The sequence below is a fragment of the Tenrec ecaudatus genome, chromosome 1 (assembly GCF_050624435.1).
Source record: "Tenrec ecaudatus isolate mTenEca1 chromosome 1, mTenEca1.hap1, whole genome shotgun sequence".
In the NCBI taxonomy this organism is placed as follows: Eukaryota; Metazoa; Chordata; class Mammalia; order Afrosoricida; family Tenrecidae; genus Tenrec; species Tenrec ecaudatus.
Genome location: NC_134530.1, coordinates 42,171,765 through 42,198,949, shown reverse-complemented (window position 1 = coordinate 42,198,949; position 27,185 = coordinate 42,171,765). Strand labels below are relative to the sequence as shown.

The 27,185-nt window shown below is 51.3% G+C and overlaps 1 protein-coding gene across 1 annotated transcript in view; it reads left to right on the top strand.

The window, feature by feature from the left end:
• The window catches only part of TAS1R2 (taste 1 receptor member 2), a 29,123-nt gene extending 2,883 nt beyond the window's left edge, over positions 1 to 26,240 (top strand). The window contains exons 2-6 of the mRNA XM_075538393.1: positions 602 to 902; positions 2,890 to 3,663; positions 6,794 to 7,003; positions 23,825 to 23,945; positions 25,312 to 26,240. Coding sequence (XP_075394508.1) covers positions 602 to 902; positions 2,890 to 3,663; positions 6,794 to 7,003; positions 23,825 to 23,945; positions 25,312 to 26,240 — 2,335 coding nt within the window. The remainder of the gene's footprint in view (positions 1 to 601; positions 903 to 2,889; positions 3,664 to 6,793; positions 7,004 to 23,824; positions 23,946 to 25,311) is intronic.
• Positions 26,241 to 27,185: the final 945 nt, after the last annotated feature.

The window sequence follows — 27,185 nt, the reverse complement described above, 5'->3', positions numbered from 1 at the left end:
GTGGTTGTGGTGATGGTCGTAATTGTGATGGGGGTAGTAATGGTGATGGTGGTGATGGTCGTAACAGTGATGGTGGTGGTTGTGGTGGTGATGATGGTGGTGATGGTCGTAATGGCGGTGATGGTGGTTACGGTGGTGGCTGTGGTGATGATGGTGGTGGTGATGGTCGTAATGGTGATGGGATGGTTGTGAAGGTGGTAGTGATGCTGGTGGTAATTGAGGGCACTCACAGTCACAGGATGTGATGCCGGTAATGACAGTGGAAGTACTATTGATAATAGCCATGGTGGTTACTGAAGGTGACAGTGGAGACGGTGATGATGGTGACAACAGTAAAGGTTACTGTGGTTAATGGCCACAAAGACACAGTGACTGATGAAGTAGTGGTGGTGGCTGCAGGTGTCATGGAGGCTAGAGTGACAGTAGGGTCCTAGGGATGACAGGTAGCCACAGTGATGTGATGAAAACACCAGAATCTCCGGGAGAAGCTCCTTTGGGGGCAGAGTCCTGGTTTCCCCCTGGCAGGTGGGAGGAGGAGGTTGGCACTCCCCACCCCTCATTCTGCACCACTTGCTGCCTCACCCTGCTATGCTGTCTCCAGGTACGAGATGAAAGTGATAGGCTACAACCTGATGCAGGCCATGCGCTTCGCGGTGGAGGAGATCAACAACCACAGCCGCCTGCTGCCGGGCGTGCTGCTGGGTTACGAGATGGTGGATGTCTGCTACATCTCCAACAACATCCAGCCCGTGCTCTACTTCCTGTCCCAGGAGGACTACTTCCTGCCCCTCCAGGATGACTACAGCAGCTATGTGCCCCGTGTGGTGGCCGTCATTGGTCCTGACAACTCCGAATCCACCAGCACTGTGGCCCACTTCCTCTCTCTCTTTCTTCTTCCGCAGGTGAGGCCCTGGGCCCAGGAGAAGGGTCTGGGGAGGAGCTGAATGGACTCACTTCTTCCCACCAATCACGCAGGCTGGTGATGGTGCAAACAGAGGCATGGGCAGGAACTCGGCCCTGGTTACCTCCTGGTCACCTCCTCTCTTCCTGGGAAGGCAGCTGGGCTTCTCGGTTAAGAGCTCAGGTGTGGGAGACAGGCAGACCTGGATACACATCTGGGCTCTTGGCCACCGAGAGGCTGTGACAAGTCTTTCATCTTTGAACCCCAGCCCCCTACTCACCCCCATCGTACAGTGAGATACCACTACTTTGATGGACCCACCTTTGTGACTCCTATCTGCCCTGGGGTCATTTTAATGTCAACCCTTCATCGTGATTGGGCGTGTGTGTTCACAGAGGCCCCCTGACTGCCAGGCTCAGAGTGCCCTGCAAGGTGTAAACCTGGGGGACTACCCCTTGGGGCAGGGATGCTGGTGGCTTGGACTAGGATAGAGACGGGAGGTGGTCCTGGGAAGACACATCTGGAAGGTGGAGTCCATGGGTCCTGCTGATGGGGTGAATGTGGCATGTGTGGGAGGGAGGTGTCAGAGGCATCCGGAATGACTCCAGAGTGGGGCTGAACCACCTGGAGAGCTGGGGATGGGTGTAGTGACCCAGGCCCAGCGGAGACTATGTGCTCACTTTGGGATGTGCTAGACTTGAGATATCAGGTGGGCAGCTGAAAATAAGGGCCTGAAGTTGAGCAGAGACGTTCAGGCCAGACATCTAAGTGTTTATTTAAATGGTATTTAAAGCCAGGAGACTGAGGGAGAGGTGGTGAGGAAGAGACAAGGACCACAGAAGTAGCCCTGGGGTCCCCGAGGTGAAGCCATCACAGAGAAAGGAGGGACAGCCATGGAGGTGGGATAGCCAGTGAGTTTGGAATAAGCCCAGAGATGGTGGAGTGCTAAGGCCAAGTTACTGGCTGATGAACTTGATGCTGGTGGCTGAGGGGGAAAGCTCTACATTCAGAAACACACGGCCAGGGCGGTTAAAGAGCATCCTCACTCCCATCCCCCAAAGATGCAAAGCACGAGTCTAAGGCGGGTCATTGCCATCATGACGTTTTGGTTATGTCACGAAGCCCCAAGCTCAGGGTCCGTCTGTCATTCAGCTCAACACAGGTGCACTCGGTGGTGGTCTTGAAGGCAGGGGTGACAGCTGCCCAGCTCTCGGTCCAGTGCATGCTGGGTGCTCCACAGAGATCCTGGTTGTCACCGTGCCTCGTTGTGAAGCATCAGCCGAGGGTCTGCCACACAGCCACTCCTTGTGTGTTGCCAGATACTGTTATTTATGGCTGTAAAAGCAACTAAGCCTGGGCTTGGCACAAAAGAGACGCTTGGTACATGCTAGCAGCATTATTTGATTGCTATTATTATTTTATTTTGATAAATACTCAACCACCCCCTCCCCACCCCAAACCAAACTCACTGCCGTCACGTCCACTCTGATGCCTGGTGACCCTGATAGGAGAGGGCAGAGCTTCTCCTTGGGGTTTCCCAGGCTGTCAATCCTACTGAGAGCAGAAACCCTCATCTTTCACCTGCTGAGCAGTTGGTGGGTTTGAACGCCGACCTTGCAGTCGGGACCGTAACGCGTAGCCGGGGACACCTGCAGGACTCCTGTACAGATGTTCCTAGATGGGGATGAGGGCACTACTGTAGAACGCCCAGCCTAGGGCACCCCCACAGTCGGTGTGCTGGGTTATTGGAACCATCCTCAAGATGATACTCAGCCTATGGCCTGATGGCGAACATCTAGGGTGTCTCACCCAGTTAGTGCTTACCACATGTTGTTACAAAGGGAAGCCTAGGCCTGGCTCACAGGAGCTAGCTGCTTACCAAATGTCCATTCGTACAGCGCGGGTGACCCCGATGAGCGTCACACGAGGGAGGGCTCGTGTTCTCTGTACCACCCCTCGCTAACGCGCCAGCCCCTCTCCTCCGACAGATCACCTACAGCGCCATCAGCGACCAGCTGCGCGACAAGCTGTTCTTCCCGGCGGTGCTGCGCACGGTGCCCAGCGCGGAGCATCAGATCAGGGCCCTGGTGCTGCTGATGCTGCAGCACGGCTGGAACTGGATCGTCCTCCTGGTGAGCAGCGACGACTATGGCCGCGAGAACGGGCAGCAGCTCAGCGAGCAGCTGGCGGACCGGGGCATCTGCATCGCCTTCCAGGAGTCGCTGCCCACGCCGCAGGCCAACCTGGCGGTGGAGGCGCCGGAGCGCCAGCGCCTGGAGTCCGTCGTGGCCAAGCTGCGGCAGAGCTCGGCGCGCGTAGCGGTCCTGCTCGCGCCGGACCTGACCCTGCACAACTTCTTCGGCGAGGTGCTGCGCCAGAACCTCACGGGCATGGTGTGGCTCGCCTCCGAGTCCTGGGCCATCGACCCGGTGCTGCACAACTTCACCGAACTGCACCGCACGGGCACTTTCCTGGGCGTCACCACGCCGAGCGTGCCCATCCCGCGCTTCAGCGAGTTCCGCGTGCGCCGTGCCCAGGCGGGGCCGCCCGTGCCCAACCAGACCAGCCCACCGGCCACCTGCAACCAGGAGTGTGACACTTGCCTGGACGCCGCCCGGTCCTTCAACGCCATCCTCACGCTCTCCGGCGAGCGCGTGGTCTACAACGTGTACTCCGCCGTTTATGCAGTGGCCCACGCCTTGCACAGCCTCCTGAGATGCAACCAGACTGGCTGCTCCAAGGAGGCGGTACTCCCTTGGAAGGTGAGCATTGCAGGCCCCAGGCATAGGTGCGGACGGCGTGGTTGCTAACCGCTCCAGAGCAGGGAGGTCCCCTGCCTTACTCGCTGGGTTCTGGGTCAAGGATGTCCCAGAATCCCTTTTTGGTGTCAAAGCAAAATGCCTTTTATTAACGCCATCCTCACAGTCCATGGGGGAAACTCACTGGAAGGGTACTGCCCAGGCAGTGGGATGCCCCATCCTGTCAGGGCTCAGGCTCATGGATCTTCTCATTGCCCGGGTACACTGACCCAATTTCAAACCCACTGCCATTGGGTTGATGACAACTCATAACGAATCTATGTGGATTTTCTGAGACTGGAAACATTTAAGAGAGCAGGCAGCCTCTTCTCTCTCCTGACGAGCAGCTGGTGGATTTGAACCACTGACATGCCTACTCCACAGTGCCATCCAGGCTCCTAACTTGATTTCACATGAGTTCCTGGATGGTGCAAACCGTCAACTCTTGGCTGTGAACCCCAAAGTGGGAGGTTTGAGTCCACGCAGAGGCACCTGGGAAGAAAGGTCTGGTAATCTACTTCCTGGAAACCAGCCTTTGAGAACCATGGGGCGCACTTTCATTCTCACACACACGGGGCGCTGTCAAAGGCGACTTGATGGCGGCTATTCAGTTCTGACTCAAACTTGGAATTTGAATCGCTGATTTGCTGATTCACTCATACAATCCCCGCGACTCACACGAAGACTTTTGGGGGTGTAGAAGAGTTCACTGAGCATCGCAGAAGTGGAGGGGTTCACACCAGATGTTTAATTTATACTTCAATATGAGACAGGTCTGCGTGAAGTGGTTACATGTTGGGCTGCGATCCCCAAGGTCAGCAGTTCAAAACCACCAGCCGCTCCAAGGGAGAGAGAACTTTCTACTTCTGTAAACAGTTCTGGTTTTGGAAAGCCCAGGGTCAGCTCTGCTCTGTCGTAGTGAGTCGGCATCGTCTCGATGGCAGAGAGTTTGGAGATTTGGTTCTGGCCTTTGTAGTGTGGGGTCCTACTCCATTGCTTGCCCACCCCCAATCCTGCCCACACTCCCTCTTGAATCTCCCCTTCCTCATTTTCTCTAGATTCTCCTCACCCTCACATACTTGGCCATGTCTTTCACAGAGCACTTTGGTTTAAAAGTCCTCTCCATCGGTAGCTCCCCAGTCATAATCTTGGAGCGGAACCTTGCAACCTTAAGCACTACTCTTAAAAAAGAAAAAAAGAGCAATTGTTTTAAGGAGATTTGGTACTAGCTGCTGCATCCCCTTTGTGAATACTCACTCACCCCAAACACTGGCCCTGTTGTTGCTCTCTATGCACAGATGAAACCAAAGTTCCCCCAGAGCTGTCACCCACCTAGGGAGTGGCTGAGACTCACCCTCACACCACCGAGTCCTTGCAGAAGTGGTTACTATGGTCCCAGGGGCAAGGGAGGGGGTGGGCTAGAGAGGAGGGCACTGACAAAGGAGGGCACTTGGAGATGGTGCATGGGCAGATGTCCTGAGCCTCGATTGTCTCACCTGTTCAACAGAAGGAACAATGTGGGTGCTTCTGAGTCACTGAGAGGATGAGCAATTGAGTGTGCAGGTTACCCGTGCAGAGCAGAAGTCAGCAGGCTCCTCTGCCCTCTCCCAAGCTCCCTCCCCACCACCCCCTTCACTCATTCCCAGGCCCAGCATTTGGTCTTGGGAAAGCACATGGGTTCAGTCTGTCTTGGAGGAAAAACCTCTGCTGGGGGTGGCGGTGAGGCTGGGTGAGGAAATGGCCTCGGGACTCAGATGCCAGAAGACTCTCAAGACGCCAGCAGTGCGGGTCCAGCCCACTCAGTAGAGTTTCAGGAACATGCTGTTTGACTGTGGCATGGGCCCCTTGGATGGATCTCAGGACGCTCAGACAGCTTGGTGAGGTCCTGGAAGGATGGACCAGACATGCTAAGACCTGGTTCCACAGTTCCTTCCAGCTCGTCTCCAGCATCCCAACCCCACTGCATGGCTGGAGCTGCCCTCGTTTCAGGCTGAGCTCCTGGGACCATTGCTCTTGGGTCTCCCACTGGCAGCAAGTCAATTCTGACTAAATCTAAGGTTTCCCAGCCTGTCCATCTTTATGGGAGCAGACAGCCTCGTCTTTCCCACACAGAGCAGCAGGTGGTTTTGAAGCACCAACCTTATTGTAGCAGCTCAAGGCCTAACCTATGGTACTACCAGGGCTCCTTTCTTAGGCCGAAATTCCCAGAGACTTCAAGAGCCAACCTTGCTCCTCAGCTGTCTAGCTGTCATTCCCCAAAGTGCCCCCAAGGGGTAAAATGCCAACCAAACTCACTGACATCGAATTGATCCTGACTCTCAGGATAGGGGAGAGGGACCCCTTTGGGTTTCCCAGACCGAATCATTTCAAGAGCAGACAGCCTCGTCTTTCTCCCTCTCGAGAACTGGCTGTGGGTTCAAACTGCTTACCTTAGCTTAGCACCCATTACAGCAGTAGGCCTCCTTGAGAGCTCCCGTGTGGGTGGGTGGGTGGGTGGGTAGGGTGGGGGAGTGGATCTTGGAGGCACATTGGTGGGATATCTGAGCTGGAAGCCTTTTAGGGATCATCTGGGAAGTTTCATCCCAGCGGGGTTCAGTGACTTACCCAAGTCACACAGCAAATCAAGGATGGGACAAGGGCTTACGTTCAGACCGCAGGGTACAAGGGCGAGCGGGGTGGGGTGGGGTGGGGGACTGTGGGTTACAAACATTGGGCCCCAAAGGGAGAGCTAATAGCAACTCCTTGTGCAGGCTGGATACTTACTATTCCTCAGCTACTCTTCTAAGTCCCTGATAGAGACAAATTCCCTGACATCTCAGAGCCTGGAAGATGGAGTTTTTATTGCACCCATTTTGCAGAAGAGGTAATGGGGCTTGGAGAGTTTAAGTGGCAGGCCCAAGGCCTTAGAACTAGGGTCCAAACCCAGATGAGTCTAATTCTAGAACCAAGCACTCAGCCTCTACCACCCACACGGCAGCATTTTGGAAGGCTTCGTTTTACGGCTGGGGAAACTGAGGCTTGGGGCATAGTCAAGTCTCCCAGATCTCAGTGGCCTGTGATGTCAGTCGGTTTCCCTTCCCTTTGGCCCTCGCAGCTACTCCGGGAGCTCTGGAAGGTCAACTTCACCCTCCTGGGCCACCAGATCTTCTTCGATGAGCAGGGTGACCTGCCCAGGGGCCTGGAGATCATCCAGTGGCGATGGGACCTGAGCCAGAACCCCTTCCAGAGCGTTGCCTTCTACCACCCTGGGCAGGAGCAGCTGGTGGCCCTCTCGCCCATCATCTGGAACACGCCGAACAACACGGTCAGCTTAGAGGGACTGGGGTCGGGCGGGCCTGGGGGCTGGGCATCAGGGCTCTCGCTGGGTTGCAAGGACCCCTCTTATCTAGGAGGATACCCACAGGCTCGTGACTGGTAGCTGGTAGGGTCTCTGTAGGTGCGTGTGCAGCCTGGGGTCTTGCCTGTCCTCCTTCAAGAAGATGGTGGAAGTTCATGACAGAGCGGCTCAGGGGCAAATAAACATTAGCTGAACACCAGTGGTCAGGCTCCCTGCTCAGGAGCATCATCCTGACAGCATCCCTTTGAATTAGGCGCTGCCATTGTATGCATTAGGGAACCAAAGGCACCAAGAAGTTGTGTGGCCCGCCTAAAGCCACCCAGCTCATGGTGGTGGAGCCTGGGAGCCCAACCCAGGCAACCTGGCTCCAGCGCCTGTGCTCTCCTGTGCTCACAGGACGGAGGGTCTGCTGTGGGGGTCCAGGAAAAAGGAAGAGCTCAGAGCTGGGGTGCACTGCGGTTCCCTTCCGCGCCAAGTCCTGCTCTCGGCACCTTCCTTGCACTGTGCACTTGAGCTTTGTGGCCCCCTTTGAGTTGGGGGCCATTACTACCACCATTTTCAGATCCAGGGCCCTGAAGCACCAGGTGAAGTGACTCCCGCAGCTCCTGGACCAGAAAATGCAGAGTTGGAGTCTGAGTCTCCACCGCTCACTCTTTTGTCATTGATTCAGGCCAAGAGGTGCGAGGCAGGACGGGCATGCTCATGTGTTGAATGAAGTTCCCAGGGATCAAGTGCTGGAGGAGCAGGGGCCCCAGGTTCCCTGTAGGCAAACGGCAGGTGCTGGATACAGGTGTGCAGGCTGCACCATGCACCCCGGGCAGCAAATCCCACCAGAGCGCCCTTGCCTGCCCTCGCCTCTTCTCCCAGGGCATCCCTGTAAAATGGCTAAGGTGCTAAATGTGATTAGATAAACACAGCATATGAAAGGGCTTCAAGAACCTTTTGGAAGATGGAATGAAAAGATGATATAATTTTTCCATGGACTTAAAATGATACTAAAGTTTAATTGACAATAATTCACATATATAACCCAATCATTGAAGCTATGAAAAAGAGTTGTTCAATCTTCACCGTGATCAATTTTAGAACATTTCCTTCTTTCTTATACTCATTATGAGCTCCCCCTTTCCCACCAACCTCCCCTGTCATACCTCCAAGACACTATTCATCCAGTTACTGTCTCTATAGATTTGCCTATCCTAGATTTCATATAAAGAAAAACATACAAAGACAGCAATAAAAACCCCAGACCCAACTATAACAACAAAACATTGAAAACCCATAGTTGAAGAGATGACAGTAAATTATAAAACCCAGAGAAGTTCTGAATGGGAGAACAGATTGCACGCTGCTGAATGTTAACCTAGCCACGTCTCCATGGGTGCCCCCTCCAGTGCTCTCTGTCGATAGCACTGCTGCTCCCAGCCTGGCCAGTGGTCAGAGGGTTCATAGAGGATTAGTCCAAGTGCGGACCCTGCAAGTGGATTGTGGGCGTCCACCGTCATCCATCGCTTTCTATGCACCGCGCCCTCAGAATTTACTCTAATACTGTTTCCTCCTCTGGTCTTGGAGTTTACGTTTTACAATCTTGGGATCACACAGACTAGTGTGCTTCTTCTGTGATGTCTCACTTCGATGATTGCTTGTTTTAAGACGAGCCTTTCAGACCCCCAGACACTGCTCTTTCTGATGGTCAAGCACCATCCGCTCTCTTCACCACACTTGGCTCGGGCACCCATGTCTTCAGTGACCTCCTCGTGAGGGTGAGTACCAAGCAGGGCCATGGCATGAGGACTAATTGTTCTCAGATTCGGGCTATGATTGAGTGTGAGCTCAGGATCCATTTAGGTATCTATACAGCCCCAATCCACTTTAGAGACGTCATTTTCCTTCTATTAGGGAACATTATAAATCATCTCCTTGGGGCAGATGGTAATACTATTGATAGTATCCTGAATTTAGCAAAAGTTATAGCATTTCAAACAGTTTTTAGAAAAATTAAGAATACGTGTATGGGACAGAGAGGCATACATGTGAGGGACAGCTTTTTAGACCCAAGTACATGAATTGCTGCCTCATACAGATAAAAACCGCAAGGGACTGGACCTCTGTCCGCACAGACGAGGGTTGGAGATGGAGCAGAACTTTCAGTACCACTAAGGAGAACCCTGCCTGCCGGACGCAGACACACCACAGAAAACTGCTTGGGTACAATGGCTGTATGGGTTTTAGGAGAGCTGAAAGAGCCTCCAATAAAATGATTTATTAAAACAAGAGAAAACAGTAAAAAATGCAAAGAGAGCGTGCAAATAACAAATGTTTGGCAGTCCCAAGCTGCCACCCATTGGGCAACTCAAAGCAGGAAGTTCAGACCCAAGTCCGATAATCTCCACAGAAGCCCTGGTGGCTCTGCTGGTTAAGCGTTGGCCTGATCACCGCAAGGTTGGTGGTTGAAAGAACCACGGTACGTGCGGGCTCACGTGGAAAGATGGAGTCCCTGGGTTGAAGCGCGGTTTGGTAAGGAAAGGGCATTGCTGCCGCTATTGGCTGCCCACCCTGAGAGGAGGCGGGCTGTGTGTCCCCAGAGTTGAGTGGAGCTTGGGCGCAGGGCTGTGGGGTGGGCCAGGAGCTGCCTGTGCAGGAATAGCGGCTGGTCATGTGATTGCTCCGCTTTCCTGCTTCTCGGCCCACGGTGGCCCCTCGGCTCCTGGAGGAGGCTAGAGTAATACCGCCCATGGGAGAGCAGTGAGCGGCCTCAGCCGGAGCCTGGCACCCGGGCACAAGGCAAGGCCGCAGCTTCCTACCACCCGGCCACGGCACGCACACAGACACACATGAGGGCTGACTCGCCCGGGGCTTCCACAGCCAGATAAAGGAGCAGGGATCCAGGGCCCAGCACAAACCTGACACAAACCTGGGTGTCCATTTCTTGGGCACCCCCCCTGCCACTCCCTGGATAGGAAAGGCGATTCTCCACAGGCTGCGTCCTCTGCGTCCTCTATTCAGCAACTCCCTTAATCTGCCACTTCTTTTAAAAAAAAAACATTTTATTAGGGGCTCATACAACTCTTATCACAGTCCATGCATATACATACATCAATTGTATAAAGCACATCTGTACATTTTTGTCCCTAATCATTTTCTTTTTTTTTCTTTTTTTCCATTTTATTAGGGGCTCATACAACTCTTATCACAATCCACACATATACATGCATCAATTGTATAAAGCACATCTGTACATTCTTTGCCCTAATCACTCTCAAAGCATTTGCTCTCCACTTAAGCCCTCTGCATCAGGTCCTCTTTTTTCCCCCTCCCTCCCCACTTCCCCCTCCCTCATGAGCCCTTGATAATCCACAGATTATTATTTTGTCATATCTTGCCCTATCCGGAGTCTCCCTTCCCCCCCTTCTCTGCTGTCCATCTCCCAGGGAGGAGGTCACATGTGGATCCTTTTAATCAGTTCCCCCTTTCCAACCCACTCGCCCTCCACTCTCCCAGCCTCGCCCCTCACACCCCTGGTCCTGAAGGTATCCTCCACCCTGGATTCCCTGTGCCTCCAGCTCGCATATGCACCAGTGTACAACCTCTGCCCTATCCAGCCCTGCAAGGTAGAATTCGGATGATGTAGTTGGGGGGAGGAAGCATCCAGGATCTGGGGGAAAGCTGTGTTCTTCATCGGTACTACATCGCACCCTGACTGACCCATCTCCTCTCCTAAACCCCTCTATGAGGGGATCTCCATTGGCCGACACTTGGGCCTCGGGTCTCAACTCTGCACTTCCCCCTTAATTCACTATGGTATATATATATATATACAAAATCTGTTACTTCTTATGTGGAAATATGACCCTTAGGAAATGACCTTACTCTTGGTTAGAAATCATTTTTCTGGGGAGGGAGGGGGAAACGAGGAGCTGATGCCAGGGGCTTAGGTGGAGAGCAAATGTTTTGAGAATGATGAGGGCAATGAATGTACAAATGTGCTTTACACAATTGATGGATGTATGGATTGTGATAAGAGTTGTATGAGCCCCTAATAAAACAATTTAAAAAAAGAAATCATTTTTCTTCAGATTTTTTGAGATTTTGATTTCTAACCCTTTGTGTCTGACCTCTTCTTCTTCTCCTCCTCCTCCTCCTCCTCTGAAAATCGTGTACACATGGGTTTGTTTGTTTTGTTGTGCTGGCGGCGGTGGGCCCTTCCATTCGGGCTCTTCTCATCAGTTCTAAGAAAACAATCGAACGCAGTTCCCTTGCTGATCACTTGTTCTCTGACTTCGTTCTCTTTAGAGCACTTATTCCTGTGATTCATTTTCTATTCAGGTCATTGAGTTAATTGTTTTCTCTCTTGTATTTTAAAAATCTTTAGCTCCTGGGAGATTAAAAAAAAATCTTTGTCCATCTTTATATTTAGTTGTTCATGTCTGCTGGGATGCTTTTAACATGCTGTGGCCGATTCTTGTTTCACGGGAGCCTTGGTGGGTCTATGGGCTAAGTGTTGGATTTCTAACTGCGAGGTTGGTGGTTCAAACCTACCAGCTTCTCCATAGGAGAAAGGTGAGCCTGTCTATTCCTATAAAGATCTATAGTCTCAGAAAGCCCAGGCAGGTCACAATGCATCAGAATCAGTTCATGGATACTGTATCTTCTTTGACCTCTTAAAATTATTGATTTGATTAAAATTTTCTTCTTCCTGTATCTACTGACCACCTGTGAGTGTTGGGATGCTTGATGCTTGCTTATTTTACTTTCAAGTCTTTTCTTCATGAGAAGCTCTCTCCGAGGTCTGGTCCACCGGCTCTTATTGCTGTCGGGTGTTGCCGCCTCCCTTCTGACTCACAGTGACCCTGTGTGCAACAGAAGAAACATGCCCACTCCCGCGCCATCCGCACCCTTGAGCCTGTGTTGGAGCCCACTGCGGTGGCCACTGCGTCAATCCATCTTGTCAAGGGCCTTCCTCCTTGGTGCTGCCCTACGACCTTTCAAAGAATGATGTCCTTCTCCAGGGCTGGGGCTCTCCCGAAAACGTGAGACAAGTTCTCGCCATCCTTGCCTCTAAGGAGTGTCCTGTCCTTCTCGCGAGATGGATCGGTTTGTCCTTTTGGCAGACCCTGGTACCTTTGATATTCTGCACCAGCCCCAAGATTTGGATGCACCGATTCTTCTTCGGCCTTCCTTATTTGACGTCCACCGTTCACATGCATCGAAGGCGGTTGAGAGGCTCCTGCTTTCGTTGTGTGAAGGATCGCTGTGATTTTTTTTGCCTGTCCACATGATTCAGTGAACCTGAGAGTCCTAACGTTAGGAGCTGATTTTCAAAGAGTGACCAATACATGTGACAGAAGACACGGCTCCAGTGGAGCCTGCCAGAGACTCCCCACAGCGCCCCTACCTACCACAGATAACGCTTACACTAACAGATCGGCTGCGTCGGCTCTCTGAACAGCATGACCCCTTACGCTGCTGCCGTAACCTTCTGCAGGGCCCTTCACCGGGCCTCTTAGTCCGCCTTAAAACCAGAAGTCTCCCGAGTCATCCAATAAGGGGGTTGGAGCAACATTTCCAATAGCAATGGTGCTGTCTTCAAACGCAAAGATGTCCACCAGCGTTACAGTTCTTTAGTCGTGGGGACTTTAATGCATAACGACTTTGATGGGATGGACTAGCATTCCCCAGACCATCGGACTCACGCACACATCACCCATGTGCAGGTCCTGCGTCTTCGTAGGGTTGTCTCCTCCCCTCAGCCATTCATATCGCTTCCTTTGGCATGAAGAGTACTTACGACTTCCCACCCACCAGATCCAGTGAGCATGATGCCGTTCACACACCGGGCCAGCCTGTTGTTCTGAAGAACGTGGGTGATCCAATTCATGGAGACTACGTGGGATACAGGGCACAATAGCCAGCTTGTTGCTTACTATTGCCATTGGTTCGTGTTCACCCATCTCAACCTCATGCACAACAGAGAGCCCGGGCCTGCCCCCTCTCCCAGTTGTTCTCATTGGAGCCCGTGTTGTGGCCATGTGTCAATCCGTTTCATTGAGGGGCTGCCTCTTTTTGGCTCGCCCTCTTCTTTCCCAAGCACGATGTCCTTCTCCTTGGACTGGTCTCTCCTGACAACGTGCCCACAGTATGTAAGACAACGTCTCGCCATCTTGCCTTCACGGAGCACTCTGGCCATACGTCGAAGACAGATGGGTTTGTCCTTTCGGCGGCCCATGGCACTTTCAGTATTCTTCTCCAGCACCACAATCCAAAAGCCGTCTTCCTTAATCAACGCCCAGCCTCAGGTGCATGAGGCCATTGCAGATGCCATGGTTTGGATCTGGTGCACCTCAGTCCTCAAGGGAACAGCCTCACTTTTCAACACGCTAACGAAGTCTTATGCAGCAGGTCTGCACAATGCAACCTCTTCTTTCGATCTCTTGACTGCTGCTGCCAAGAACATTGATTGCGGATCCAAGCAAGACAACTTGTGGACAAAGTCCTTGCCAACTTCCACCATTTCTCCACTTATTGTGATGCTACCTATCAGTCCAGTTATGAGGATTTTGGGTCTTCTTTGCGTTGAGTTGTCATACATGCTGAAGACTGCGATCTTTGATCTTCATCAGCAAGTGCTCCAAGTCCTCCTTACTTTCAGCAAGCAAGGTTGCATCCTCTGCATATCACAGGTTAAGAAACCTTCCTCCAATCCTGGGGCCAAATTCTTCTTCCTATAATCTAGGTTCTCCTTATTTGCCCAGCATCCTGATTGAATAAGTATGATGAGAGGGTACACCCTGAAGCACACCTTTCCGGATTTTAAAACATCCGTATACCCTTGGACAACTGCCCCCTGATCCATGGACAAGTTCTAAGTGCTCTGGAATTCCCATTCCACTCAAGGCTATCCAGAGTTTGTTATGATCCACACAGTAAACTGCCTTGGCATAGTCGGTAATGCACAAGTAAACATCTTTTTGGTCTTCTCTGCTTCCAGCAAAGCTCCATCTGACATCAGCAATGATAGCCCGTGTTCCACGTCCTCTCGTGAATCCGGCCTGAACCTCGGGCAGCTCCCTGTCAATGAACTGCTGCACCCACTGTTGATTGATCTTCAGCAGAATGTACTTGCCTGTGATATCGATGACATTGTACTATGAGTCTCACAGTCTATTGTGCCTCCTTTCTTTGGAATGGGCACACATTTGGTTCTCTTTGAGTCGGTTGGTCGAGTAACTGTCTTCCAACTTTCCTGGCATAGACTAGAGAGTGTGCTTAGTGCTTCATCAGCTTGTCGAAGCATTTCAGTGGGTTTCCCAGTAATTCCTGGATCCTTGCTTTTGGCTTGTGTTGCCAGCACAGATTGGACTTCTTCCTTCAGTACCATTGGTTCCTGCTCATATGCTACATGGCAGAATATCGGCTCGTTCTCTTTGGCACAGCGACTCAGTGATCTTTCCATCTTCCTGTGACGCTCCCAGAACTAGTTGATATTTTGGCCATAGAAGCTTTCAAGATTGCGACTCGAGGTTTGACTTTGTCCCTTAGCTCTTTCCGTTAAAATATGGTGAGCATGCTGTTCCCTTTTGTTTTTCTAATTCTAGATCTTTGTACATTTATTATAACATTTTGTGCCTTCTCAAGCTGCTCTTAGAATTTTTCTATCCAGCTTTTTGACCTCATGATCTCTTCCATTTGCCTTAGCTACTCTGTGACTAAGAGCAAATTTCTGAGTCTCTTCTCACATCCATTTTGGTTCTTTCTTCTTCTTCTCCTTCTTCTTCTTCTTTTGCTAACAACCATTTGCTTTCTTCATGAATGATGTTCCTAATGTCTTCCACAGCTCATGAGGTCCTTAGTGTTCAATGCAGAAAACCTGTTCTTGAGATGTTCCCAAAATTCAGGTGGAATTCAAGGTCATCTTTTGGCTCTCGTGGGCTTATTTTCATTGTCTTCAGCTTCCACTTGAACTTACACATAAACAATTGATGGTCTGCTCCACAGTCAGCCCCTGGCCTGGTTTTGGCTGCTGATATCCAGGTTCTCCATGGTCTGCGGTCCATCAGATGTATTCGGTTTGGTTTCTATGTACTCCATCTGGAGAAGCCCCTGTGTACAGTCACCATTTGTGTTGTTGACAACCGGTGCTTGCTGTGAACAAGTCCTGTCGATCCTGCAACATTGTATCCTGTGCTCTCCAGTTCCATTTCTCACCAAGATGACATTTCCAACTACTGTCCCTTTCTCTTTGTTTCCAATTTTCGCGTTCCCACAGCCAGTAATTATCTATGCATTTTGATTGCATGTTTGATCTATTTCAGACTATTGATTTATTTGAAGACATTGGTAGAATTCTTCAATTTGCTCATCATTAGCTTAGCAGTTGGTACATACATTTGAATGACAATTGTATTGATTGTATTTCTTTGAATCCCAATAAGTATAATCCTATCACAGACAGCATTGTACTTCAAGATAGATCTTGAAATGTCCTTTTTTTGACAAGAATGTAATGCCATTCCTGTTGATTGTGTCACTCCTGGAATAGCAAACCGTATGATATGCTGATTCAAAATGGCCAACACTGTTCCACAGTCTACTTCAACTCGCTAACGCCTAGGATCTTCTTGTGTTCTATGTCTTTTATTTTATTTTTGATGACCTCCAATTTCCCAAGATTTATACTTCATTCATTCCAAGTTACAATTATTAGTAGATTTTTGCAGCTGTTCCTTCTCATTCGGAGTTCTCCCCCATCAGCAAATGAAGACCCCGAAGGCTTGGCTCTCAGTGGCTCCACTCCATGCATGTCACCATGGTGTCACCACGGTCCGTTCTATTGGAAAAGCAGCTCCTTCTCAGTCACACTTGGAATGCCTTCTAAGCCATCCTCTCGCGCCATCTCTGACCACATCCTGCTTCCACCCACGAGGCCTTCGGTATCTGACCGCGGGTTAATGCTATGCACAAGGCTTTCAGCGGCTACTTCCCCTGAAGGGGGCAGCCAATTCCTTCTTGGTAGCCTGTTCTTAGTCTTAAGCTCGGCGGATGCTTTGAAATACCAGTGATATGGCTTTCAAGCTGGCGTTTGAAATACCAGTGATATGGCTTCTAGCATCACAGTCACACACAAGCCAGCAGAGGATGACAAACAGACATAAGAGTGGTCGGCAGTACATTTAGCTCCGGGATAACAGCGTGAGTGTTATGGACTGAGATCTCTTTTTCCTTTTTAATATATGTCTACACAGTCACAAATTTCCCCACAAGCACTAGTTTTCACGCATCCTATGGGTGTTGGTATGTTGGGTTTGTGTCTTCATCTCAAAAGATTTGCTGATTTTCCCTGCGACTCCCTCTTTGGTTTATTTTTATTTCAAGATGTGTTGTTCAATTTCCATACTTTTAAATCCCTCAAATCCTTTTGCTACTGATTTTTAATTTTATCCTACTGTGATTGGAGAACCTACTAGTATGGTATCATACTAGTATGATAAATTCATTGAGACTTATTAATGGCCCATTTCTATCCTGGGGGATGTTCCATGTGCATTTCAGAAGACAATGCGTTTCGTTGCTGCTGGGTAGAATGCTCTATGGAAGCGTTAAATCTGGTTGGTTTATTGTATTGTCAAGTCTTCTGTCTTGTTATTTAGTATCTGTCTAGTTGTTCCATCCATTATTAAAAGTAGGACACTAAAGTCTCCAGCTATTGTATTGTCTAGCTCTCTTCAGCTCTGACTTTCATGTTTTTGTTTCATGTATTTTAGGACTTTGCTGTTAAGTGTATGTATGTTTTGATAAACATTGTTAGATTGTTAGATCACCTTGATGATCTGACCCTTTTATAATGATAAATATTCGTTGTCTAAGAGAGCAGTTTGTCTAACAGGCCAATCTGTCTGCTGCTAGTACTGTCATGCTAGCTTGGTCTTAGTGCATGCTTCATGGCATGTCATCCTATGTTTTTCTTTTTCAACTTTTTAGTGTCTTTGCCTCTAAAATATGTCTCCTGGAGACAGCTCGCGGTTAGATATTTTGTAATTCAGTTTGCCAATCTTGCCTTGTAACCAGAGTTTAATCCACTTATATTGACTGTAATCACTAATAAGGTAGAATTTACTTGTGTCATTTTGCTAGTTGTTTCCTTTTTAGCTGATTTCTTTTTCATTGTTATATTCCTCCATCACTACCTTATTTTATAGATATTTTATTTAGAGATGTTTTCTAGTGTACCATTCTGATTCTCTTATAATTTAGTTTACTGTGATTTAGCTATCTTTTAATGATTGTCCTTGGTATTACAATTAACATCTTGACTTATAACTATTAGTTTGAATTCATGATAGTTTAATTTCAGTAATATACAAAAATTTTGCTCTTCTATAGCTCCAGTTTCTTCATTTACTCTTATACTATTGTGACTACACAAATTGCAATGTTTAGGTTATATACTTATCAGCATAGGTTTATAATCCTTTTCTATGCTTGTTTTTCAATAAGAGAGGAGAAAAGGGTTACACATAAAAATATATTTACTTTGTCTTTTATATTTAACCCACGTATTTATTTGACCCAAGCCTTGGTATTTTCAGTAACCTCATATGACCGTGAAAGTTGGACATTGACTAAGCCAGCCTGGAGAAAAATCAATGCCTTTGAACCATGGTGTTGGCAAAGAATATTGAAAGTACCATGAACTGCCAAAAGAACAAACAGATCTGTCTTGGAAGAAATACAGCCAGAGGGCTCCCCAGAGGCAAGAGTGGCGAGGGAGTGGCTCACATATCTTGGGCCCATTACCAGGAGCGAGGTGGGTGTCTGGAGAAGGCTGTCCTGCTTGGTCAAGCAGAGGACAGAGAAAGAGGACAGTCCTCAGTGCGGTGCCTGACGTGGTGGCTGCCATGTGGACTCCCGCCTGGGAACAGCGGTTTCCTTCTGTGGGACAGCGGATCGCCAGGAGCTGAAAGTGCCTGGAGGCGTGCTTTCCCTGCCCCAGCATGCATCTATCTCTTTCCTTCATCTCCTCCTGCAGGTTCGCCTTCTTCTCCGGCAAGTCGTTTCCTTGCCGCCCAATGTAGGATCTCTTTGGCGAGACATTGCTCCTCAGACTTTCACGGAAGTCTTTGACGATACTTCAATAGTTGACCTCAAGTCTTTGATGAGTCCGTCCAATAGCTGGACTCCTTCGGGGGTAATTTTATTGATTGCCGCTTCCTGTGTCCAGACCATGTTTTCTTATTTCTCAGAACTTTTGTTGTTCTTGTGGAAAACTGGACATTTTAGTGATAGAATGAGGAGGTAACACCAGTGACCAGATTCTTCCTGTTCTCCTGAGTTTGAGTTGTTCTTTGTTTGTTTGGTGACTTTTCTGAACGAATTCTGTAGAGTCTGCGTGTTTTGTCTTGTTTGGTCTTCAGTCTCTGCTTGAGTGGTCAGCTCATGATTGGACAGTGATCTCTTTGAACACTCGAAACCTGTACGTTTTAAGGGTTTTGCGGAGAGTGAGCAAGAGAGAGCGAGAGCGTGCGTGTGAGTGCGTGTGTGTACATGTGTATGTGTTTATGTGCATGTATGTGTGTGCATTTGTGTGCATGTGTATGTGTGTGCATGTGTATGTATGTGTGTGCATTTGTGTGCATGTGTATGTGTGTGCATGTGTATGTGTGTTTATGTGTGTGTCTTGGGGCATCCCTTGCACTCAGCCATTGAGTTGCCTAAGTAGCCAACATGCTCTGCTTATGCAGCGTCAGTCAGAGTTCAGAGTCTGGGGCCTCCTCAGGTCTTTCCTCTGCTGTGTTCAGCCCTTGGCATACTTACCACTAGATAGATAACCAGAATCTACCTGAGTTTTGTCTTTTTTAAAAACACATTTTACCGAGGGCCCTTACAACTCTTGGAACAATCCATGCATCCATTGTATCAGGCACATTGGTGCATATGTGGCCATCAGTGTTTTCTAGACATTTACTTTCTATTGAGCCCTTGGTATCAGCTCCTCTCCCCCCTCCTCCCTACCCCTTTGTGGCCCCTAGATAAATGATAAATTATTTTCATATCTTACACTGACCACTGTCTCCCATCCCCCATGACTTCTGTTTTTCATTTCCGGGGGGGCGGGCGGGGGGTGCAGTTACATGCTGATCACCGTGATGGGTTAAATAAAGATCTTTGCTAGTGAGGTTTTCCAGGGAAGCCCAGACAGGTCCGATGATGCCAGTTCTTTGAGAATCAGCCATTGAAAACACCGTGATTCCATTTTGCGCCTCCTCCCGTGTCTGCCGGGCGCTAGTTTTCACCTTGCTGAGAGGATCCTGGTTAAGACCGCCTCAGACCTGGAGAGAGAGACGGTGGGAATAGAGCAGTGGTTCTCCACCTTCCTCATGCCAAGACCCTTTCAGAGTTCCCCATGTGGTGGGAACCCCCAGCCATAAAATTACTTTCGTTGCTGCTTCATCACTGTCATGTTGCTACTGTGATGAATCGGGCGACCCCCGTGAAAGGGTTGTTCAACCCCCAAAGGGGTCACACCCCACAGGTAGAGAACCGCTGGAATAGAGTAATGGAAATGCCACAACCCTGATCCAACCCTTCCCCTGAATCGGCACCCCCAGCTGGCTGCCTCTTCCAGGTGCTAGAGCGGTGGGCTCTGACCGCGGGGGCCGGTTTTCTCACGGTTTTATTTTCGGAGTCTTTCTTCGGCCGCTTCCCCTGATGTCGTATGTCATCCCCCATCATGTGCAGGTGTTTACAGTTCCTCCCATGCCAACGGGAGCTGTGTTTGACACTTCCTCCTGCTGGGACTTGACAAGAAGGTGCAGTCACCAGATCAACAGTGACTACCAAGTGCCAGGGCGCATGTTGTTCCCTTCCTGTGAAAGCAGGACATCCAACCCACTTGCTGGCGCTCAGGGTCCTTGGCCTCCAGCTGTCATGCTTCATGCGGTTGGAACGGAAGCCTCGAGATGAATTAAACAGGAACATGATGGAGAACACGCTCCTGAACAGATCTTTGAAGTCTTTGCCGGGGATGCTAATCTTTGAGATTCCTTCCAGGGTGTGTGTGTGTGTGTGTGTGTGTGTGTGTGTGCGCGCGTGTGCGTGTGTGTGTGTGTTTACTTAGCTAGGGAGGGAGAAAGTTCCAGGGCCTTTCCCTTGTCCATTCGTATCCCGAGGGCTCTCGCTTCACAAGTCAGGAAACCAGGTGATGGTTTGCCCTCAGGGATCACATCAGGATCCATGAGTTTACATGCGTTCCTGAGCCGATCGGACCTACTGTAAAAAGTACCTGGACCATGACTCCCAGTCTTACTTGGCCTCCACGAGCCACCCCCTGAACGGGGTCTGTGAGGACGTTCTGAGACCATAACTGTACCGTCTTCAGTTCCCTGCAGCGTGAGCTCAGGCCCCACGTGTCACAGCCATCCCCCCTTGTCTCTTTGGGGGAGTTCTGGAAAAAATACCTGCTTCACGCATGTGTATATATGTTTGCCGCGGTATTGTAGAGTCCTGAAGAAGGCCAAGCCTCCCTTTGGTGAATGGACTTTGGGGCTGTGACGGGTTTTAGCTCTGTAACTAGAGAGAGGAACCACGACGTTCTACTGTGCTAGCTGACGTCGGCTTCTGTTCACCAACCGTTGGGTGATCCAAGGCCAGCGACACCCTAGTGGGCGGTCTCACAGAGCAGCCACCCGGGGAAGCCCCCCTTGGATTTTCATCCCAGGCTTCCTGGAACTGCAGGAGAAGGGTCTCTGGAGAAGCTGTCAGAGATGCCTTCCCCTTTTCAAAGTGTTCCTTGAAGTCATTGTTGGGTGCCTGTGCCTGTCACCATTTCTCTTTCTCCTTCTTCTGCCTTAGAAAGTAGAGAACAAAGCCAACTCCATCCATAGGCCTTGGGATTGCCGTTATTGTGAATCCTGTTCAAATACCACAGGCACTTCATCAAGCACCACTTTACCTTCCCTTGTCCACCCTTGTCACAGGAGTAGGGACTCAAGAGGCTGACCACAGAAACCAGGAAAAGGCAATGCCTTCTTGAGCTGGACCTGCTGTTGGCAACTGGAGTTCAATGCTGTGGACTTAAAAAAATCATTTTATTGGGGCCTTGTACAATTCTTATCACAATCCATCCATCCATTGTGTCAAGAACACATGTACATTTGTTGTCATCATCATTCTCAAAACATTTGCCTTCTACTTGAGCCCTTAACATCTGCTGCTCATTTCCCCCCTCCCTCCCCACTTCCCCCTACCCCATGAACCCTTCATCATTCATAAATTATTATTATTTTGTCATATATTACACTGTCAGACGTCTCCCCCCGCCTTCTTCTCTGCTGTCCATCCCCCAGGGAGGTAGCTATACATAGATTCTTGTAATCAGGTTCCCCCTTTCTTTCCCTCGTTCTCTGCTGTGGAGACTTTTTGAGATCTATGTAGAATACATCTCAGAATTGTGTGCCTTGGGGGCAGAAAACCTCCAAACAAAACTCACTGTCATCGAGTCTCGGCTGACTCATAACGACCCCTCAGGACAGGGCAGAACTGCCCACTTTGCGCTTCTGAGACTGTAACACTTCGCGGGAGTAGAAAGCCCCATCGTTCTCTCCAGACACAGCTGGTGGTTTTGAATTGCCGACCTTGTGGATTGCAGCCAATGCATAACCATCATGCCCCCAGGGCTCTGAGGGACAGATGAGGGAGGTATCACTGTCCCCTGTTGGTTACGGGTTTCGTCATGGGGTGTTGTCCTCATTCTTAAGTCACGCTGTGAATGTTAAGTGTGTTCCTCCAACCTACTGTGCTGGGGAAACCCTGGGGCAGAGAATCAGATCTGTTACTGTACACTTACATGAAGTTTGTTTCTATGCTAGCGATGGGTGGGGTGAAGTATGGGCCGTGAAGGTGTAAGATGAGGCAGAAGAAGTGTCTCGGACAGTTGACTTTATCCTCAGCTTTGCCAACTAAACGTGCAGGGTTCGGGTTTCTCAACGATGCCAAGTCACAGATTCCAACATTTTTGGGGGCTGTTGACTTACTGTTTGGTACTTTTTGAATTTATGACTTTCAAATCATCCCCCTTTAGCTATAATTTTATCGACATTTCAGAAGGAAACACAAAAAGATGAGTGTTCAACCTGCCACCTTAGCGCGGAAGCCCCCAGTCTCTCTTGAACCCACTCCAGTGAGGTTTTCAGCCCTGTTACTCTTCGGACATGGGTTTAGTCAAGTTCGTTACTGTCTGTGTTGCCCAGCAAGTGGTGGTCATCCTAGTGAACCGGTGAGAAGCCACTGACCACCCCTCCACGGTCATATCTCTTCAAGGGGACATGAGATGGTGTAACAGCCACACCACCCTTCAAGATGCTCAGACACTGAGGTTACCCTTGACCCTTTTCTTTCCCAGACCCTGCATCCAATCCAGCAGTGAAGCCTGTCCAAACTCCCTTCAGAACACTCTAGAACCTGTCCACTGCTCCCGCCCACCGCAGCCACCTCTTCAGTCCGCACCGCTATCTTGTCTCATCCGGATGATCGCAGTCCCCCCTGGTCCCTTGCTCCCGTCCTGGACTCTCACAGGCTGTACTCGCCGAAGAAAACAGGGTGATCCTGTCACCGTGAGCTCAGGTCCTGTCACTTGACTCAGAGCCTGTGGCTTCTTCTCATTTCCCTCGAGACGCAACCTAGACAGTGTGGACTCGGCTCGATGAACTAATCGACCGCTCCCCCTTGAGCACACTCTGCTCGGATGCACCGGTCTCCTCCATCACGCTGGGGCTCCCCCCACCCTGGGAGGGGGGCTTTGCTGACGCTGTCCCTCGCGGCCTGCAGAGCTTGGCTGCCATGCCAGTGACCCCGCGGCGCTCCCCCTGCCCATCTCCCGCTTAGAGGTGCCATCTGCTCCCCGTCACTCCCCATTCCTCTTGTTTTCCTTGGTGGCTTGTATCACCATCTGGCGTGTTAGAGAGTTCTACGTTTGTGGTCTCCCTTTCTCCGTGAAAATATTAATTCTGCGAGAACGTGGGCTTTGCTTCCCTTAGGGGACTGTGATTTCCGCCAGACCTGACATCGGGGTGGGAGCAGGAACTGTTTGAAGGAATGAATGCGTGCATGTTGGGCTTCGAGTTGGAGGGTAAGAAGTGTTCTCGGTTTGGTTCTGTAGGGACCCGTATGGAGATGCATTTGGAAGAGGGGGAGGGTACCTGGTGAGGGAGAGGGGGGTGTAGGTCTGAACAAAGGCTGTGTGTCGCTGTTCCCATGCCTGCTCACATGTGTGGTCCCACGGGGGGAGGTGGGGGTGGTGGGGCTCAGTGAAGACCACAGAGGGCCTGGGCATCCTGGCGGGGGATCCGACTTTTCATTCCTCCTGGCAGAGAATCGCCACAGTTGCTCCCTGAAGCAGTCTCAGGTAGGAGAGCGAGACTTCTGAAAATGACATTCAGCAGCATGTCCAGAAGGACCCAACCGCAGACCTCCGAGAGACACGAAGGGCGGGGCGCGGGGTTGAGCGGTCCCACCGAGGCGTCCCTCACCTTGGCCTTTGGGCCTTGTCAGGTCTCCCTATTTTCGACAACCCCAATCCAGTTGGGTCCCACTCCCACTTAAGAACCATTGATGGCCTCCCACTAGGCCTGCCGATGAGCCTCTGGAGGGCAGCCCTGCCACCCTCTGCCTCCTCTCTCCTGGGCATCCTGCCTGGTCCAGAGCCTCTCCCACACGTCTACCCTGTTGTGTGGTCAGTTTTCTCACCTGCCTGTGGGAGCAGCGCGCTCAGGCTGACACCCCCCCTTTCTGCAGATCCCCTTGTCCATGTGCTCCAAGAGCTGCCAGGCTGGCCAGAGGAAGAAGCCCGTGGGCATCCATCCCTGCTGCTTTGAGTGCCATGACTGCCTCCCTGGCTCCTTCCTCAATCAGTCAGGTACTACAGTGCCCTGCCCTCCCTCCTGCCTGCCCGTCGGGTATCCAGGGCCCTCCCCCTTGGGTAGGGTCTCTGATCTCCCCCAGGGGACGAAGTGTCTAGAGAACAGGCTCATGTCAGTTTCCTTGTATATCTCCCCCAAACATGGTGTCAAGGAAGCTCCTCAATGCAGGGTGCTTTAAGAGGGAGAGAGGGCCCAGGAACAGCATTCCCCAAGGAGAGGGACTGAAACTGAGTCCCCTACCCCTCCCCTCCTCAACCCTCCCCACCCCGCCCCACACATAACCTGGACATGTTAGGTCAGGAACTAGCCACTGGATGATGAAGAAGGAGGAAGGAAGGGAGGGAGGGAGGGAGGGAGGAAGGGAGGGCTCTCCCCTAGGAGGAATGTCTCTGGCCAGCAGAGGTCAGCACCCTGTTTATCTCTCTGGCCTCCTGAGCACCTACTGCGGTTCAGAGTGCAGAACAGATGCTCGCGGAAGGTTTATTGAGTGGCTTCCTTGATGAGAAGAATGGACACCCCCCAACTCACTACCGTCACGTTGACTCCGACCCCACAGCCACCCTACAGGACAGGGTAGAACTACCTCCTGTGGGCTTCTGAGACTGTAACTCCTTATGGAATTAGAAAACCTCTTCTTTTTCACTTGGAGCAGTTGGTGGTTTTGAACTGCCGACCATGCAGTTAACAGTCCAATGTGTAACCACTTCCCTACCAGTGCTAGCTCCTGGAAAGTGGGAGCAATGTCATTTCTCTGTCCAGATTAGAGTTGAGCTTCAATCCGAATCTGGACCCAGATTCCCCTCCCCATCCCCACCCCCCCGCCCATGGTTCCACTGATTAGTCATCAATGGAGTGCATGAATATCTTCCCCCAGAGAAAGCCCTGACTGTGTGCCCGGCAGAGCACAGGGCCCACGCTCCACCAAAGGGAACAGAATGATTTTACCGGACTTCTCCGGGGTTTTCTCCATCTCGCTGTAGCCTTCCACTCTTGGCCCCACCCACAGTGGAGGCATGGGAACTTGTGTTGCGTGGATTCTCTGAGCCCGCCCCCCAGCATGTACCTTGGAAGAGGGGGGTTGTCACTGTTGGTCCCTGAGTCCAAGGGACTTCAGTTCCTGCCCTGCCTGCTCACTTCTTGGCTTTGTGATGTTGGGCCCAGGACTCAGTCTGGCTGAGTGGGTGTCGAATGGGCTGCTGCAGGATTAGGTGCGCCTTGGCCGGTTGGGGTCTCAGTCAGTGCTGGCAGTGCCCGTGTCGGGGTGACCCTGCCGTCACTCTCCACCTCCTGGCCTCGTGCCGGGTCAGGATAGGGGTGCTGGGGAGAGGGGGTTGCTGATGGGCTTTGCGGTGCCTCTTGCAGATGAGTTGGATTGCCAACCCTGCCCGAAGTACCAGTGGTCCCACAGGAACGGCGTCTCCTGCTTCAAGCAGCGCCTGGCCTTCCTCGAGTGGCAGGGAGCGCCCACCATCGCCGTGGCCGTGCTGGCTGTGCTGGGCTTCCTCAGCACGCTGGCCATCCTGGTCATCTTCTGGAGACACTTCCGGACCCCGCTGGTCCGCTCGGCCGGAGGCCCCATGTGCTTCCTGATGCTGACGCCACTGCTGGTGGCCTTCCTGGCGGTGCCTGTGTACGTGGGGCCGCCCACGCTTCTCACCTGCCTCTGCCGCCAGGCCCTCTTCACCCTCTGCTTCACCGTGGTCATCTCCTGCATCACCGTGCGCTCCTTCCAGATCGTCTGCATCTTCAAGATGGCGCGCCGCCTCCCCCGGGCCTACGGCTACTGGGTCCGCTACCACGGGCCCTATGTCTTCGTGGCCGTCACCACGGCGCTCAAGGTGGTCATGGTGGCGGGCAACCTGGTGGCCACATCCGTCATCCCCACCATCCGCACTGACCCCGACGACCCCAAGATCACGATCCTCACGTGCAGCCCGAACCACAGCAAAGGCCTGCTGTTCAACACCAGCCTGGACCTGGTCCTCTCGGTGGTGGGTTTCGGCTTCGCCTACGTGGGCAAGGAGCTGCCCACCAACTATAATGAGGCCAAGTTCATCACCTTGAGCATGACCTTCTACTTCATCTCCTCCATCTCCCTCTGCACTTTCATGTCTGTCTACCAGGGGGTGCTGGTCCCCTTCATGGACCTCTCCGTGACCGTGCTCAACCTCCTGGGGATCAGCCTGGGCTACTTTGGCCCCAAGTGCTACCTGATCCTCTTCTACCCAGAGCGCAACACGCCAGCCTACTTCAGCAGCATGATCCAGGGCTACACGATGAGGAAGGACTAGTGTGGAAGGCCTCAGCTTTTCAGAAGGAGGCTGGTGGCTTGCGTGCTCAGCACACCCTCCTCCAGCCCCGAATATTACCACCCCAACCTCGCCTGCAGTTTGGCATCTCCCCAAGTCCGTTTGTTGGTGTGCACCGTGGATGTTTTCACGTAGATAGTCCTGAACTTCCAAAGCACGCCCACTGCTTTCTTCTCTCTCTGTTGGGCTGTTTCTGCTTGTCACTCCACCCGTGCACCCACCCAAGGTGACCTCCTAGTGCACTTCCAGGACAGTGTTCCATGGAGTAGCCTGCGTCCGCCATCTGGTGGTCACCATTGGTATGAGTCCGTTGCCGCTCATCAGAGCGAGGTGGGTTAGGGTGGGAGGGAGACTTCAAGGGTGGCCTGGGTCTTATTCACTGCTGCCCCCCCCCCCGCCTCTGCATCTTGTGTCCCCAATGCGCCCAGAGCTCCTACCCAGGCTTCTATGTTCTTAGTGACGACTGGGCACAGCACAAATGCTTGTGAATAAACCTGTCTTTGGTGACATGAATGAGCCTCCTGCCTCTTTCCAGGGGTGCCCGAGCCAGGACACAGGCCATAGCATCGGAGAGACCTTGCTTTCAACACCAGCATGGTCACCTCTCAGCTGTGTGATCTTGGAACCACCATTGACTGTCCCTGGGGTGACATTTCTCCTTGTTATTCGTTGCAAGGTCAGCCGTTCGAAACCATCAGCCGCTCCTTGGGAAAAAGACGAGGCTATCTATCCCTGTAGAGTTGAAGTCTTGGAAACCCACAGAGGCAGTTCTAACCTGTTCTGCAGGGTCGCTGTGAGTCAGGATTGAATCAATGGCAGTGAGCTTGGTTTTCTGGGTAGTGACAATGGCTGATGCACCCAGCTGCTAAGCCAAAAGCTGGCAGGTTCAAGTCTACCCTGCAGTGCCTCAGAAGAAAGGCCTGGTGA